This window comes from Phascolarctos cinereus, unplaced genomic scaffold, assembly GCF_003287225.1.
Source record: "Phascolarctos cinereus isolate Bilbo 61053 unplaced genomic scaffold, phaCin_HiC Scaffold_5;HRSCAF=322, whole genome shotgun sequence".
In the NCBI taxonomy this organism is placed as follows: Eukaryota; Metazoa; Chordata; class Mammalia; order Diprotodontia; family Phascolarctidae; genus Phascolarctos; species Phascolarctos cinereus.
Window position 1 is genome coordinate 30,600,227 of NW_027555958.1, and position 14,946 is coordinate 30,615,172.

Consider the following 14,946-nt stretch of genomic DNA (forward strand, 5'->3'; position numbering starts at 1 on the left):
GATCAGAGGGGTCTGCAAAGTAATGCAGCAATACTGCACTGTTAGAAGGTAAATGATGTCTCCTTTGCTGGTGTCCAGGGGAAGTAAACTTTTTGCCAGAATTAGAGTAGAGCTGACATGGTTTAGCAGGTAGAACACTAAGATCTGGGTTCAAATGTGCCTAGATATGTGACCATAAGCAAGTTGGTCTGCCTCTGTCAGCCTCAGTTTCCTCATCTGTAAAATGGTTTTAACCTGGCAGAATGGGCTTTGGTGGTGCACCAGAGGCTGCACCTCACCTCCCAGCCAGACAAGCATCCAGAACTAAGGCGCTCAGTAGCTTTGGCTTTTCCATCCTGGGCTGCCCCCACCCCACCCCCACCTGGCCTCCCGTTGTCTCTTCTCAGTCCTTTCTTGCCTTCCTGGGCCATCCCGGCTTTCTAAGCAGCATCCACCCAGTAGACTTTCAGAGGTTTGGGGGGTTTTTTTCCTTGGGTATATTCACTTGCATTTTCTAATTAAATCTAATTTGGTTTTAATCTGCCCATATTTCTAATCTTGGTTTTATCCCTTTTTATTATTTCGCTGGCACTCCAACACCTCCCGGTTTAGGGTTCTCATTGAATTTCATTAGCAGCTGTGTCATTAGGAACGCAGGAGGAGGATTAAAGTGTTAAATAAGAGAGAGACTTAGACAAAGAACCTCACAGGCATTTGTTGTTCTACTTGCAAAAGTCCTGCCCGTGACATTTCTGAAGCAGTGTTGTCGTCTCAGGGGCAGAGCCAGTCCCTTTGCTTGGGGCGAAGCTAAGCCCGCTGTGTCTTCCGTCGTGTGTCAGGAGGCGGTAGGCTGAGAGCGAGGGTCTCTACGGCCCTCTGGCTTTGCTGCCGCCAACCAGCAGAGTGACCTTGGGAAGGTCACGTCTTTGGGCACCTCTCTTGAAGGCTCCTACAAGCTTTCCAGGCTTTTGTGATTCCAAGAAGCCACCCCAGCTCAATGGGATTTCCCCAAGGGTTCCCATCACTCCCCTTTCCTTCCCATGACCAAGGAGGCGATCTGTAGCTTGAATCCTCACTTTGAGGACTGTGTCTTGGCACTGTTTTTGCCTTCGATGTCTGCCTTCTAAGGCCTGTATAACTCTATCTGTACCAATTGAATCTTTTCTTACAGGCAGTAGAGGGCTTGCTTGTCGGGAGGATGCCAGTGATGACAAGCAGCACTTGATGTACCACTTTCAAGTTTGTCAAGGCCTCTACATAGCCAATATCAGCTCATCCAGTTTTCCCAACAACCCTGGGAGACAGATGTAGCCAGTGGTATTAGCCCCATTTTACAGATGACAAAGCTGAGTCAGGCTTCATGACTCGCCTCTGGTCTCACAGCTATAGAAATGCCCAAGGCAGGATGTGACCCCACATATCAAGCTGCCTCTCTGACCTGCCTGAGAGGTAGAACCTGAGGGGATCCCAGAGGCCATCTGGGCCTATCCACTGATTTTGCAGATGAGAAAACTGAGTCCCAAAAGAGGGAAGTGACAGGTAACAATTAATAGGGCCAGAGTTCAAACCCAGGTCTTCTGATTCCAAAGCCAGCATTCATTCCACAGTACCAAGGAAACCTCCCACTCATCCTTTCCCTCACCTCCCACAGCCAAAAGTTACCAGGTTTTGTTGATTCTCCATCCACACTATTGCTCCCACCCATCTGCCCCGTCTCACAACCTGAACCTCCTGAACTCTTGAAATCACTTCTCAACCAGTCCCTCTGAATCCTGTCTCTTCCCACATCCCACGTAGCCTTATCACCATCTTGACCCCTCTCTGATAATTATATGATTATGATACACTCATAGTCATGATTATGATTTATGCCCTGATAATTCTATAATAAAATTATATAATTAAATATATTCTCTGATAATGTCATTTCTTTCTTTAGAAACTTTCCATGGCTCTCCATTGTTGGTGAAAGTATAAATTCCTGACCCTGACATTTAAAGCCCTTCAAGGGTTTGTTTTGGTCTTTATCTCCAGCTCTTCTTTACTTATTCCAGCCAAACCCAAGGACTGACCTTCTCCGTTCTCTTCCTGCCCTGTTCCCCATCTCAGTGCCTTGGCTTATTCCATTTCCTGTGCTTAGAATGACCCCCTGTCCCTGCCTATCCTCTAGGCCCAGCCTGGGGGCCCTCTTTGCTTGACAAAAATCTGTTTTCTCTCTCCCCTCCCCTTCCTCCTATCTCTCTAAAGGCTTTCCTGATCCCCTCAGGTGAGAATCATCTCTCCTACATCTTTCCACTGCTCTTCTCTTAGACTCTTAGATAGCTCTTCCTTAATCATAGTTCTCTGAACATGCTATGGCTCTGCCCACCTCTTTCCCTCCTCCTACCCTGCCCTCTTCCTCTCTCTCTCCCCCTCTTCTCCTTCTCCTCCTCCTTCCTCTCTTCTGTGTGTGTGTGTGTGTGTGTGTGTGTGTGTGTGTGTGTGTGTCTCTCTCTCTCTCTCTCTCTCTCTCTCTCTCTCTCTCTCTCTCTCGCTCTCTCGGCTTCTACAGGGTCCACTGTCTTTGGAAAAGTGAAGAAATCACTCTTTTCTCAATTTCTTTTTTATATTAAGTCCCCATTTTCATGTAGCTTTCTTAAAGGGAGGTGGTTCCTGTGTTCCATCAGCTTTCCACAAGCATTTCTACCTTTTCCCATCCATACTACAATAGCCCCCTCTGATGCAGCCTCTTATGCTTTACAAAATGCTTCCCTCACAGACAAGTAGGTAAATATCCTTATGCCCATTTTACAGAGAGATGAAGTGACTCAGAGTGTGACCCAAGTGGGTCACAGCCAGGAAGTTCCCCCTGGCCTCCTGACTGTTGGCACATCATGTCCTGCCCTTCTGTGCTCTGATGGAAGGCGGGGGGGGGGGAATCAGCCAAAAGCAGGATGATTTCTAAATCACGTTTTTTGGAACCCAATCAGAGACACACCCAACTGACACTCATTTCTGTTCCTGAGCCCACTCCTGTTGGGGAGAATCCACAAATAATTTGCAAAGCTGATATCTCTGACTGGAGTGTGATTTTTTTAGGGAAAATTTTTAGCAACTTTTCCTGTGGATTGTCAGCTATCACTGGCTGAGAAGTGGGCTAGTCCACTTGGAATCCTTCAGAGGCTGTTCCCCCAGACAGGGCACTGGCCCTGCCTGCCTCTGAGCATTTTCTCAGCTCATTAGCACCTCCAGAGAAGAGGACAGGAGGCAAAACTCCCATCAGTCAAGTTGATGCTTATTCGACACCCCAGGGGACAAAATTAGTGGGACGTTTCCAATAAAATGCATTATTTGGAGTCTCTAGGAATTACACTCAGCTGTGTCTTTCCACTCCCCCCCACTAGGGGAATGGGCCATGGAGGGAAGCTGTGGGCCCTGCCCTCTCTCTGACTTATGTGAGACAGGCTTCATTCAGAACCAGTCACTGGGGATAGAAATCTTTCCCACGTGCATTCTCCTCTGGCTGACTGGAGGTCAGCTTCATGCACATCCATTAATGGACTGTCAGGTAATACAGCAGTGCCCTCCGGGCTGTTTGCCTTCCAATGATCCTGGCCCTCAGCTGGATTCTGATAATTGAGGTTACTTGCTAACTGACCTCTGATAAGTGAGACGTAACTATGAAGTAACTGCTGAAAACATCTGCCTGCCTCTGCTCTGTCTGACCCCAGACGGCTATGACCTTTTTAAGTTCTTATGTCCATTAGCGTTTTTCCTCTCTTAGCTGGCACGTCTTGCTGTTCCAGCATGCCTGCCTAAGCAACTGTTCCCTTCCCACTAATTTGCTGCTTTTATGTGCACTGACCTGGGAAAACAATTTAGACAGACTTGTTAGAATCCTGTCTAAAATACGAGTAGTTTTGGAATGGGGACCTGAAGACAGTTCCAGGAGTAGGGATGGACAAGATTAGGTGGTCACCTAGAATGTAAGGGATGCTTTTAACTATTGCTTTTTGTAAATAAACATTTTTAATGCCAGCAAATTCCGTTCTTTGTGGCATGACAGACTTTATTTTATGACGTCTAGTAGTCTGGATTTCAGCAAAAACTAAAAGCATCTTCCCGTGGACAGCATAAGGGACACAGATTTCAAACCTCGATTCCGGCCTCCGAATAATGTAGTGCAGCTCTGGGAAGGGCTCTCCTGCGAGGAAAGAGCAGGAGCTCCCTGATCAGCGTTTTGCGACATCTGTTGTGGCAGTTCATGGGCCTGTGTCCTTGTTGGCTGTGTTCTGGATAGCCATTTTGCCAGAAAAGTGACCTTCAGATAAGCAAAGAAGTGGTTTAAACATCAAAGCGTCTCAACTAGTATGAGGGCTGAGATTTCCTTCAGGGAGAACCGATGTTAAACTGATTTTCCAGCAGGATGCTGGGCAGACACACGGAAGCTGGTAGCTTTTGAAACGGATTGGATGAGTAAACCCAGTCACCTTGCTGCTGCTCACTTAGAGGGAGACAGATGTCTCGAGGATGTGCTGTGCAGATCTATACTTAGCCTTCTACTGTTCAACATTTTTATCTCTGATGAAGGTGTGGAGAGCATGCTTGTCAGAATTGTAGACTGCACGAAGTAGGAGAGGCGATCAAACATGTTGAATGACAGAATCAGGATCCTGCCCCATTGTGACAGACTAGAATGATAAGCCAGGTCTAATTAGATGAAATGTATAGGAGTCAGCCTAAACCCCAACTTGGTTTCAAAGAACCAATTTCCCAGGGACAGGATGGCTAGACAGGAAGGCAGGGATAGACGACAGCTTGTGTGAAGATCTCAGGATCTTAATTGACTGCAAGCACGACCTGAGCTTGATGTGAAGGGAGGCAGTATCTAGGTCAGAGGGGACAGGAGTGTTGCTGTGCTCTGCCCAGGGCAGACCATCTCTGGAGTGTTGGGTTCTGTTCTCTGAATGCCGTCGTGAGCTAGAGAGAGCCCAGGAGGGGTCAGCTAGGAAGGTGTGGGAACTCAAAACCATGGCGTATGAGGACCTAACGAAAGAACCAGCACTGTAAGCCTGGAGGGGAGAAAGTTAGGAGTTTGTTTCAGATCTTCAGGTATTTGAAGGGCTGTCATGAGAAATAACCTTGTTCCCCTTGGCTCAAGTGGGCTGGGACCAGGAGCAGTGGGTGGACATTAGAGGCAGAGTTGGACCTTTGGAAGGAAAGCGTTCCTAACAATTAGCACTGTCTGAAAGGAGAACAGGGAGTTTGGGAGATGGCAGGCTCCTTGACTTCTGGATGTCCATATTGGTAATGGTCTAGAAGGGTTTTGGGGCTGGGGCTGGGTCCTTTCTGAGGTCCCTTATCACTCTGAGCTTCTGCAAAGGACTCGGGATCCTTTCATGTGTTTAACCCATACATGTGAAAAATGTGCTTCAACAGCGGCTAGGGCACTTGTTACGTTAACTAGCCAAATGTCTGATAAATCAAAGCGTTTGCCTTCCAGTGACTTGGAACATGTCTGGGAAATAATCCTGACGGTCGCTCTGGTCTCTGTACCCTCATGAATATCCTCATACCACCAGGCAGGAAGCTTCCCTGCCGATAATTCCTTTTTGATTATTATTTAAGGTATTTTAATCTTTGGGCTCCTCTTCGTGATAATGAGAAAGAATGATTAGGCTTCCAAGATTCCAGGGGACTTTTGCTTTAAACGTGTTCATTCCCTTTGCCTCCCAGGGACAAGAGAATGCTGTGAGTCATGTTCCCTCCTATTTATACTGAATCCACTTATAAAGACATGAGTCAGATGGGCTAAAGGCCCAGTTTCCTCTCTCCATCTTCTGAGAAATGGGTAGCTGGGCTAGAACTGGTGTCCTGATGTGGCTGTCACTTTCAGAATCTGAAGGGGACCTTGTAACAGAGCGCAGGCAGGCCCGCCTCGCCACTGGCTTCTTCCCTGTCATCAGCCTGCTGAACCACTCATGCAGCCCCAACACCAGCCTGGCCTTCAGGGGCTCCGTGGGCACCGTCCAGGCATCACGGCTTATTGCACAAGGGCAAGAGATCCTCCATTGTTATGGTGAGCCACCCCCCTACCGCTTTTCCTGAGAAGAAGGAGCCTGCAGGAAGCCCTCTCCCTTCTTCACTTCTAAGAGGACAGCAAACCTGATGCATCCAGGAAGAAGGGTCCGAGCTCTAAATAGAGAGGTCTCCTTCACTGACCCCCTTGTCACCCAGCTGCCCTACACCCTGCACACCCACATCCCCCGCATGGTCCTTACTAAATGCCTTCTTTTCTGAAGGTGGTCTGGACAGATGTCCCCTTGGTTCCTGCTTTCTAGTCACCCTGGAGCCTGTATTCTCCTGCATCCATCCCCCCTGTGTTTGGCTGTGGGGGCTCACAAAGGGAGAGGGTTGTCCCGGACCCTCTGCTGGGCCAGGGCGAGCGTGCTCTGGCCTTTCCTTTTCACATGCCCCTCGGTTGTGTCTCATGGCAGGACCTCATGAGTGCCGCATGGACGTTGCCACAAGGCAGCAGAAGCTGAGATCTCAGTATTTCTTTGACTGCTGCTGCCAGGCTTGCCGGGATGAGGAGGTGCGTCGGGCCAGCACAACACCAAAGCGAGGCGGGTTCCGTTGCCCCACCTGCAAGGCGGCTCTGCAGGTACCTTCCCTCCTCATTGGGTCTCTGCCTATCATACTGCTCTCTGCCCCAGGCCATGGCTGAAATTCTTCGGAGACAAGCGTTCCCTGGCTTTCAAGGCGACCCCCACCCCCACCCAGATTCTCTCACTAGTAATAACAATAAATAGCTGCTACACAGTGCATTAAGGTTTACAGAGTCCTTCACATACATTCTCATTAACCCTCATAACAAACCATGAGAGGCTGTCCCATGGGTACAGTCATGGCTTGTTCACAGATGAGGAGAGGGAAGCTCAGAGAGAGGCTTGTCCATGGTCATACAGCTAATGGCTGTCAGAGGTGGGACAGTTACTCAGGACTGTCCTGCCTCCAGATCTAGCATTCATTCCACAACCCTGCCCAAGGGCACAACAGAAGGTTTTCTCCTCTCTTGGGTTCATTGGGCATGTTGGTAGGTGCCTTAGTGAAGCAAGGCACTGATTGGTAAAGTACAATGAGAAAGGCAGTGGATTTAGAGTCAGAGGACCTGGGTTCTAATCCTGGCTCTGTTACTACTGCTTCATCCCCAACCCGTGAGAGGATTGGGCCGGATGGCCTGTGAAGGCCCTTCCGTCTCTAAGCCCTATCATCTTATGGAGACAGAAGCCCACCCCATATTCACCCCACTTACTTAAAAGTGGCATTGCTTTCTCATGACATTCAGGCTGTCTCCTACCCATTTTGAAAAACAAGAAAGTGTCATGCAGAGTTTAGGAACTGAGAAGAAAAGGGCCTGTGGCAATTGAAAGGAATAGCTGCTCTGGGCTACAGTAATCAGGTTGAAAAGGCCATCTCTCAGCAGTGTCCACCTCGGACAGTCCTGGGAGGACCAGGGACCTTGGAGCATCGGCCTCCTTTGTGAGTCGCAGCTTTAGATTTGGAAGGAACTTCAGAGACTGTCCCATCCAGCTTGCTCATTTTACAAACAAGGAAACCTAAGACACAGAGGAGTTGAGAAACCTGCCCAAGTCTGTGTTGGTTGTAAGTGGTTAAAACATAATCCACACGCAGGCTCTCTCTCTCCATGTCCACCCCAGGGTTTCCCTCATTCAGCTCCTTCCTCAACAAGAATCCACAGCATCTCCAGCTAGAGTCCCTTAGAATCTGGTCTTTCCCTTCCGAGACAGCCTTTTAAGGAGATGAAGAGAATTTTAGACAAGTTGTATATGATAGAGCTCTGGAGAAAACTGAATGGGAATAGAAAGGAATATACCTTTTTCTCAGCTGTACGTGGCACCTTCGAAAAAATTGACTAATATTAAGGCATTAAAAAAAAATCTCACAAACAAATGTAGAAAAGTAGAAATATTAAATATATTCTTTTCAGACCATAATGCAATACAAATTATATTCAACAAAAGGCCTTGGAAGCAGAGACTAACAATTAATGGAAACTAAATAATCTAATCCTAAAGAAGGAGTGGATCAAAGAACAGATCACAGAAAGCACCTTCCAAGACAGCCTCTTTCATGCTGAAGCGGCACTCTCACCAAACTCAGCCAGGCTTTGGGTGTGGCATGAAGATGTGGTGTTCCCTATCCCCTGCAGGGCCAAGAACCTCAAAGGCATCCTGTGATGCCTGTGGAGTGTAAGCCCCTCGAGAGTAGAGACCTTCCTTTGGTATCTTTGTGTCCCTCCCTCCTAGGCCGGTACCTAAATGCCGGCTGAATTGGGTAGAATGGCCAGCAGCTTCTCTCCCCCCTCCCTCATTGGGCTGCTGCAGTAGCACAGAAGTAAGGGTCAGTGAAGCTGTTTTCCCAGGGGGATGATGCTCTGTGCTGCAGCCGTGGATCCTGTACGGCCGTGGCGAGCAGACCTCACCTAGTGGGCCGATTACAAGACCTTCAGCAGCGGGTAGAGGTGGCCCTGGAGCTGCTCAGAGGTGACAAAACAGGTGAGAGTCCCTTCCCTCCCCTTTGCCCCCCTGCAAAATCAGTGCTGTTCAGGGGCTCAGTAAATATTTACTGAGTCTAATGGGATTATCCCGATGTCAGCCACAAGGTGGCTGTGTCATCCACAGAGACCAGAACTGCCTTTATCGATTGGAAGCCCTTGGAAGGGCTAGATAATGTGCCAAGTTGGCATCCCTCCCAGTAACGAAAGAGCTATCTCTGCCATGTGTGGGCCCATGCGTCGTTCCCTTTTGTTTGGATCCCAAGGCCTCACTGACTCAGCTTCCCAGAAGTGTGATTGTGTCCCCGACAGGGTTGGATGCTTCCAGAGGGCAGTGGGGCATGGGCATTTTTTCAGGGGCTGAGTTCTAGAGACCCTGCTGTGTGGCATGGCATAGAAAGGCTTTGTAGGGGTGGAGTTCAGACTCTGGACTCTGGAATGGAACCACAAAGCACTGTGGGAGCAGAGGCATGTTCCCTGCATGTGGCTGATGGGTCCCAATAGGGAGCGTGGTGCTTGGTTGAGGAAGTGGGAGACTTCTCACTCGCTCAGCCAGCCGCTGGAGAGCCTGGGTCCTAAGCTTCTGCTGCCCTATTTTTGTTTGCATTGATAGCACGAGCTGTCCAGCTTTTGTTGGGGTGCCGGGAGGAGGCTGAGAACTTCTTAACCTCGGAGCACATGTTGATGGGAGAGATTGAGGACCACCTGGCCCAGGCATATGCCAGCCTTGGTAGGGCATTTCCCCCAGAAAAAGGGGGTGGATCACTTTGTTTTGTCTTGGCTTAACCGTCTGCTGATTGAGCCTCAGTGAGTGTCTTCCCGAAACTCAGACCTTCTCCCCCTTTAGCTCACCCTCACCCACCCTCCCTCGGAGAAGTCGTGGCTGTAATAGAGTGAGTGTGCTTCTCTTCCTGGAATCAGGTTGTGTTTCCTGACAGGGGACTGGCCCAAATCTGCAGCCCACTTGCGAAACAGTCTTCAGGTGGTGGAGGCCCAGCACGGACCAGCCAGTGTGGAGATAGGCCATGAGCTGTTCAAGTTGGCCCAAGTCCTTTTCAATGGGTAAGGCTCTTCAGGCATCATCCCGGCCCTCTGCCCAAGCACACACCTGGGCATGCCCTTAGCCAGACTCACTTTGTTCCTTTTCCCCATCCTGGGAGCTTCACTGAGTTCTTTAAGGTATTTTGAAATTCTGAGTAGCTTTCTTATTTCCTCTTCAGGGGAAAATTGAAGTGTCTCTCTTTCTGACATAAGGAGAACATTTGTGTGCCATACTGAGACCATACTGAGAGAGATGACCATGCACTCTGAGATCCAAATTATGCTCATTCCCACCTACTGCTTCCTCCAGTCCAACCCTGTGGGCATTTATTAAATGCCTGCTCTGTGCAAGGCACCAGGGACACAGAGACAGAATGGAAAACAGCCCCCGCCTTCCCTCCTTTCATTTCTCAGCAGCCTTGGCCTCAGGTGTCTTCTGGCTCCCTCTTCCCTGTGCCCACCTTCTCACCCTTTTCCTAAAGGTGGTGTTGATTATACCTTCCGCTTCCTTTTCTCACTGTCTTCTTTGGGAAACCCTGATTTTAGCATTTCTGAACAGGCCCCCCCCCCAAAAAAAAGTTAGTGTTGGTAAGTCTTTAAGGGAGGCTGCTAAGCTGCTTTTGAGAGGCAATAGATCTTGAAGATCTGGATTCAAATCCAGCCTCAGACAGGGGCTGTTGTGTGACCCGGTTCAGTCACTAATTCCCCTGAGCCTCTGACAGCTAAGACTGATTCAGAGACGGGCTTCAGCCAGCATGGGTAGAAGGAGCTCATAACCCGGGGACGTCGGAGGGCGTCAACTTCTTAGTGAGTGGGGAGGGAGTGTGGACAGAGTCCATCTTCTGCCGACATGAAAGAGGAATAGTAAAAGCTTGAGTTTGCAGTTGGTCAGCAGCATTTATGAAGCTCCTACTGTTTGCCTGCTAAACACTGAGGATGCAAAAAAAGACAAAGATTGTTCCTGCCCTCGAGGAACTCACAGTCTGCTGGAGAAGCCAGCATTCCACTGAATGGGCTGCGTACAGAGTAAGGGCATAGCAACGCTTATGTCAACAAACATTTCTTAAGCAGGAGGTGAGATGTTGGGCAGACTTGTTCATCCTAAAAGAGGGTCCGAGATAGAAACTGTGGGTCAGCATGCCTGAAGGTAGATGTCCCAGGCTCTGTGTGGCTCCTCACAGGCAGGCCTGGCCTCCTCCGAGTTCTCTACCACACTCCTGACCATATGCATCAGCCTCTGCCCCAAACTAGAAGCTGCGTGGAGGTGGTGACCGGTCATGGTTGTCCCAGAGCCAGTTATGCAAGGCCGTGCTCGGGCACATGATGGAGTAGGTGACCTCTGCTTGCCTCTTTTGGTCCAGGTTTGCAGTCACCGAAGCCTTGAATGTGATAGAGAAGGCAGAGGAGGTTCTGTCCATACACTGTGGCCCTGAGAGTGAGCAGGTGCAAGAATTGCAGCAGATGAAAGCCTGCTTACTGGAGTTACCAGGCCTCCCTACAGGGCCCACAGCATAGGGACGGGCCCACGGCGCCTGCACGTGGCTGATGTACAGGCAGCCTGGTCTATTGCAAGAGAGTCCCTGGGCACCTTTACACCTCCAGGAAATGTAAACAAACGTGCCTTCAAACTGCTGGGGAGCTGCTGCTGGTGAAGAATGAGGCCCTTAAAACAGTGGGGAAATGTGGCCAAAAAACCAGAAAGCCAGTGGGTATCTGTCAGCTGGAAAATGGCAGAATGAATTGTATATGTGACTGTAAACGGTAAGAAATGACAGCCGGGAGGAATTCCTAGCCGCTTGGGAAGGCTTCTGTGGAGGGATGCCAAGCGAAGTCAGCAAACCAAGGGAGCAGTTTGCCCCTGGACCCATAGTGTAAAAGAAAACCTCATTGAATGACAGCAGCTGCCAAGGATGAGAGGCATGTGGACCTCCCTCCCCTTGGCAGAGAGGTGGGGAACCACAGGTACAGAACGGGGCGTGCATTGTTAGAGGAGCCGATAGATTGGTTTGTGTACTTTGGCGCACTTACCTGTTACAAGTTGGGGTAGGTCCAGTAGTGGGAAGTGACTGAGATTTTTAAAAAGCATCAGACCTTTAAGAAGAAAATAAATGGCTTCAGGGAAATTCCACTGCTGGTATGTGATGTGGGGCAGGGGCAGGGGAGCAGTGACTCCAGAATTACTCCAGTGAGAGATGAGCTTTCAAAGGTTGCCATCATTCTGAGTACCGTTCTGTGAAAGAAGAAAATGTCCCAAACTAAAAACTGACCCCCTCAAAGGACTGAAGACAGAAGTCTAGAGACACTCTGTTCCTTCGAAAGGAGCTAGGCTTTCCCTAGGAATCAGAGTCTGAGCCTCTAGACTCATGGCCAGGGTCCAACCCACTAAATTGTTAAAAGTTGGCTTCAGTGGAACCCGCCTGCTGTTTCCAGTGGTCACATGATGCTGCGTATGCCCTAGAGGGGATTTAACTATTGGTGATTGTGTCATTGAGAGCAAAACCATTATTACAAGAAGATAGGGAGTTGCTGTGGTTTCTTCCCTCTAACAAGTACCTAGGGCTTCACATAGAGGGTCTCATTGCACTGGGGGTCATTTTATTCAGGGGATGGGCTGTTTGGCAACCCCCAAATTTGTCTGGAGCCATTTTTCCAGTTCTGTTGAGTTTCTGTTCTGCTCCCTAACTACCTATTGAACAAACTAACAAAACAAAACATGCCGTCATGATTTGATCATACTTGTGCCTCTTTTGTAAATTTCCCAGCTTGGAAGCAACATTGAAAAGGGCACCTCCATCATTCCTAGAAAGGCAGACCACCCCAAGCCCAGGCTCACTGTATGAGTATCCGGCGTGGAAGGAATCACAAGGGTCGACTGCAGTTTCAGACCCAGAATACCCAGAGTGAGGTTGATGACTGGTTCCCCACCTACATATATGAGGATGGGGCCACTCCCAGCCCACCCAGAAAGCTAGTAAACAACTCAAGAGTTGGAAAATTCTGCTTGTGGGAGAGCCATTGGTGACTAGAAAAGGCCAGTTACCCACCATTTTGAGGTGGACAGTTCGGCCACGGCCAAGTAGACCTGGGGCTCCGTTGTCGGGGAATAAGAGCATACTTGGACCAGGGGTTCTTGACCTTGGGGTGCAAACTACCCCAAGGGGTCGTCTGAGGATAGATGTCAGGGGAGCCTGGGAACTTGGATGGAAAAAAAAAATGACCTCTTTCTTTTCACAGCTGTAACTGAAATTAAGCTTTTTCTTCCCTAATGAATGGAAGCAATAAAGGTTGTTCTGGGAAGGGATCTGTAGATGTCCTCAGAGACTGCCACAGGGGGCCCTGGGCCCACAGAGGGGAAGAAGCCCTGCCAGAGGCCCTGGAAGTGGTACGACGAGTTTGTGAAAAGCGGAATATCTGTGTTCCCAGCTCTTCTGCCACTTGTGGCAAGTTTGTTATGTGCCAGAGGCACATTTGAGATGCTCGGGACCGTCTTTCGGCCAATTCTGCCTCCTTGGTCAGGACTGGTCTTCCATGGGTCCCAAAGAGAACACAGGCAGTTCTCTCTTGGTTACTTGACGGTAGAAATGTGTTCCTGAAAGACTGTTTGGAAATGGACTCCTGTCTTACATGTGGATTTCACAAGCTTTTCAACTTTTGAACAAACTCTTGGGCATCTCTTTTGTAAGTGAAGAATTCTTTCAGAGAAACAAATCTCTCCCCTTATGTATCTGGCTCTTCTTTCCCCAGCCGTGCTCTTCCTCCTGACTTCTCTGTATCTGTGATGTCATTCTATTTGTACAAAACCATGAGGTTATCTTTGGCCCTATTAGTAACCTAATTAATAACCCACCTCCCCAACACAGGGTCCCTGAACCCAACCCCATCGCTGCCTCCTACATGAAGACCACAGAGCTTTCTTTGCAAGCTCTGATTATCATGCAGTATTGTGCATGGTATTGATTGGTGTGGTAATATTCACTTAAAGATTATAAGGGGTCTGGGGTGGTATCTTAGCTAAGCTTTGTGTATGTTTGCATGTAATCAATGTTTAATAAATACTGAAGGAATCTGGACCTGAGCCAGAGGCAGGCAAATGTACTGTGTGACAGATTCACCTGGGTGGATAATAGAGATGGGGAGGAAGGGACCATCCTACACTGGAGCTGAAGCTCTGTCATATGACCCTTGGGCCGCTGTCCAGCTCAGGGATCCTGTGTATAATATAATAAAATGGCCTGGACCCAGATTCTAAAACCCCAAGTTGGAGTCCCAGCTCTGCTCCGTGCTAGCTACAAAGGAGAGGGTAGTGTATAGTAAGCAAAACATGAAGTTAGGAAGTACTGGATTCAAATCCTGCCTTAGATGCTTATTAGCCTAAGTAGTCCTGGGCAAATCACCTCTCCAAGTCTCAGTTGCCCCATCTGTGAAAAGGGAATAATGATAGCACCTACCTTATAGGGTAGCTGGAAAGTTCCAGTAAGAGAAGGTATATAGAAAGTGGGGCAGGAAGGTGGCACAGTAGATAGAGCGCTGAGCCTGGGGTCAGGAAGACCTGTGTGCAAATCTAGCCTCGGATACCTACTAGCTGTGTGACTCTGGGCAAGCCGCTTAACACTCTGCCTCCATTTCTCATCTGTCAAATGAGCTGAAGAAGAAAATGCCAATATCTTTGCCAGGAAAACTCCAGATGAGGTCACGGAGTCAGACACTGCTGAACGACAATAATAGAAGGCATTTTGAAACAGCTGCTATGTAAATGGCAGCTGTTATGATCATGTGGCCTTGGACACGTCACTTAATCTTGGGGAACCTGTTTCTTCGCTGTAAAATGGGGATAATAACATTCAAGCCCTTCTCCCATACAAAATTAGAATAAAGGTCAGGTAAGGTTGGTTTGTGCAGTCTGGGCCTGTGATGTCTTTGGGGTGGAGAGCTCTTACTGAGGAAACTCTCCTGGTGCAGATCAGCTGGCTGCTGAGCTGTCTTTTTTTTTCTCTCTCTCTCTTTTTTCTTTTTAGGCAATTGATGTTAAGTGACTTGCCCAGGGTCTCACAGCTAGTAAGTGTCAAGTGTTTGGTTTGAGGCCAGATTTGAACTGAGGTCCTCCTGACTTCAGGGTGAGCTGTCTTTTTAAAGAGTGGTGGAGAGGCCAAAGACTGGCCCAAGGTCACACAGCCAGTATGTGCTAGAGGCAAGACCATGCAGAGATTCCTAACTGCAAAGTGCCATGAGTACCTGTGAATACTTATCACAGAATTTCAGAAGTAGAAGGGACAGCAGCACTTTAGCCCAGTCCGTACCTCAAAGGAAGGCCAATTAGGACAAACCCTTCTCTTTTCTTCTCCCTTCCCCCTCCCCTCCCTGGTCATTCC

General features: G+C 48.8%; 1 protein-coding gene across 4 annotated transcripts in view; it reads left to right on the forward strand.

Moving 5' to 3' along the window:
* The window catches only part of SMYD4 (SET and MYND domain containing 4), a 29,285-nt gene extending 15,617 nt beyond the window's left edge, over positions 1–13,668 (forward strand). The window contains exons 6-12 of one of the 4 annotated variants that reach the window (XR_002328290.2): positions 5,855–6,037; positions 6,456–6,622; positions 8,405–8,537; positions 9,150–9,266; positions 9,475–9,598; positions 10,939–11,282; positions 12,340–12,426. Coding sequence is in view for 3 of the 4 variants with exons in the window: in XM_021006991.2 (XP_020862650.1) it covers positions 5,855–6,037; positions 6,456–6,622; positions 8,405–8,537; positions 9,150–9,266; positions 9,475–9,598; positions 10,939–11,092 (878 nt within the window). In the remaining variant the exon portion in view is untranslated. Of the gene's footprint in view, positions 1–5,854; positions 6,038–6,455; positions 6,623–8,404; positions 8,538–9,149; positions 9,267–9,457; positions 9,599–10,938; positions 12,308–12,339 lie in introns of those variants that run through there. The other 3 variants (XM_021006992.2, XM_021006991.2, XM_021006996.2) reach the window with 3 other exon arrangements.
* The last annotated feature ends 1,278 nt before the right edge of the window (positions 13,669–14,946 follow it).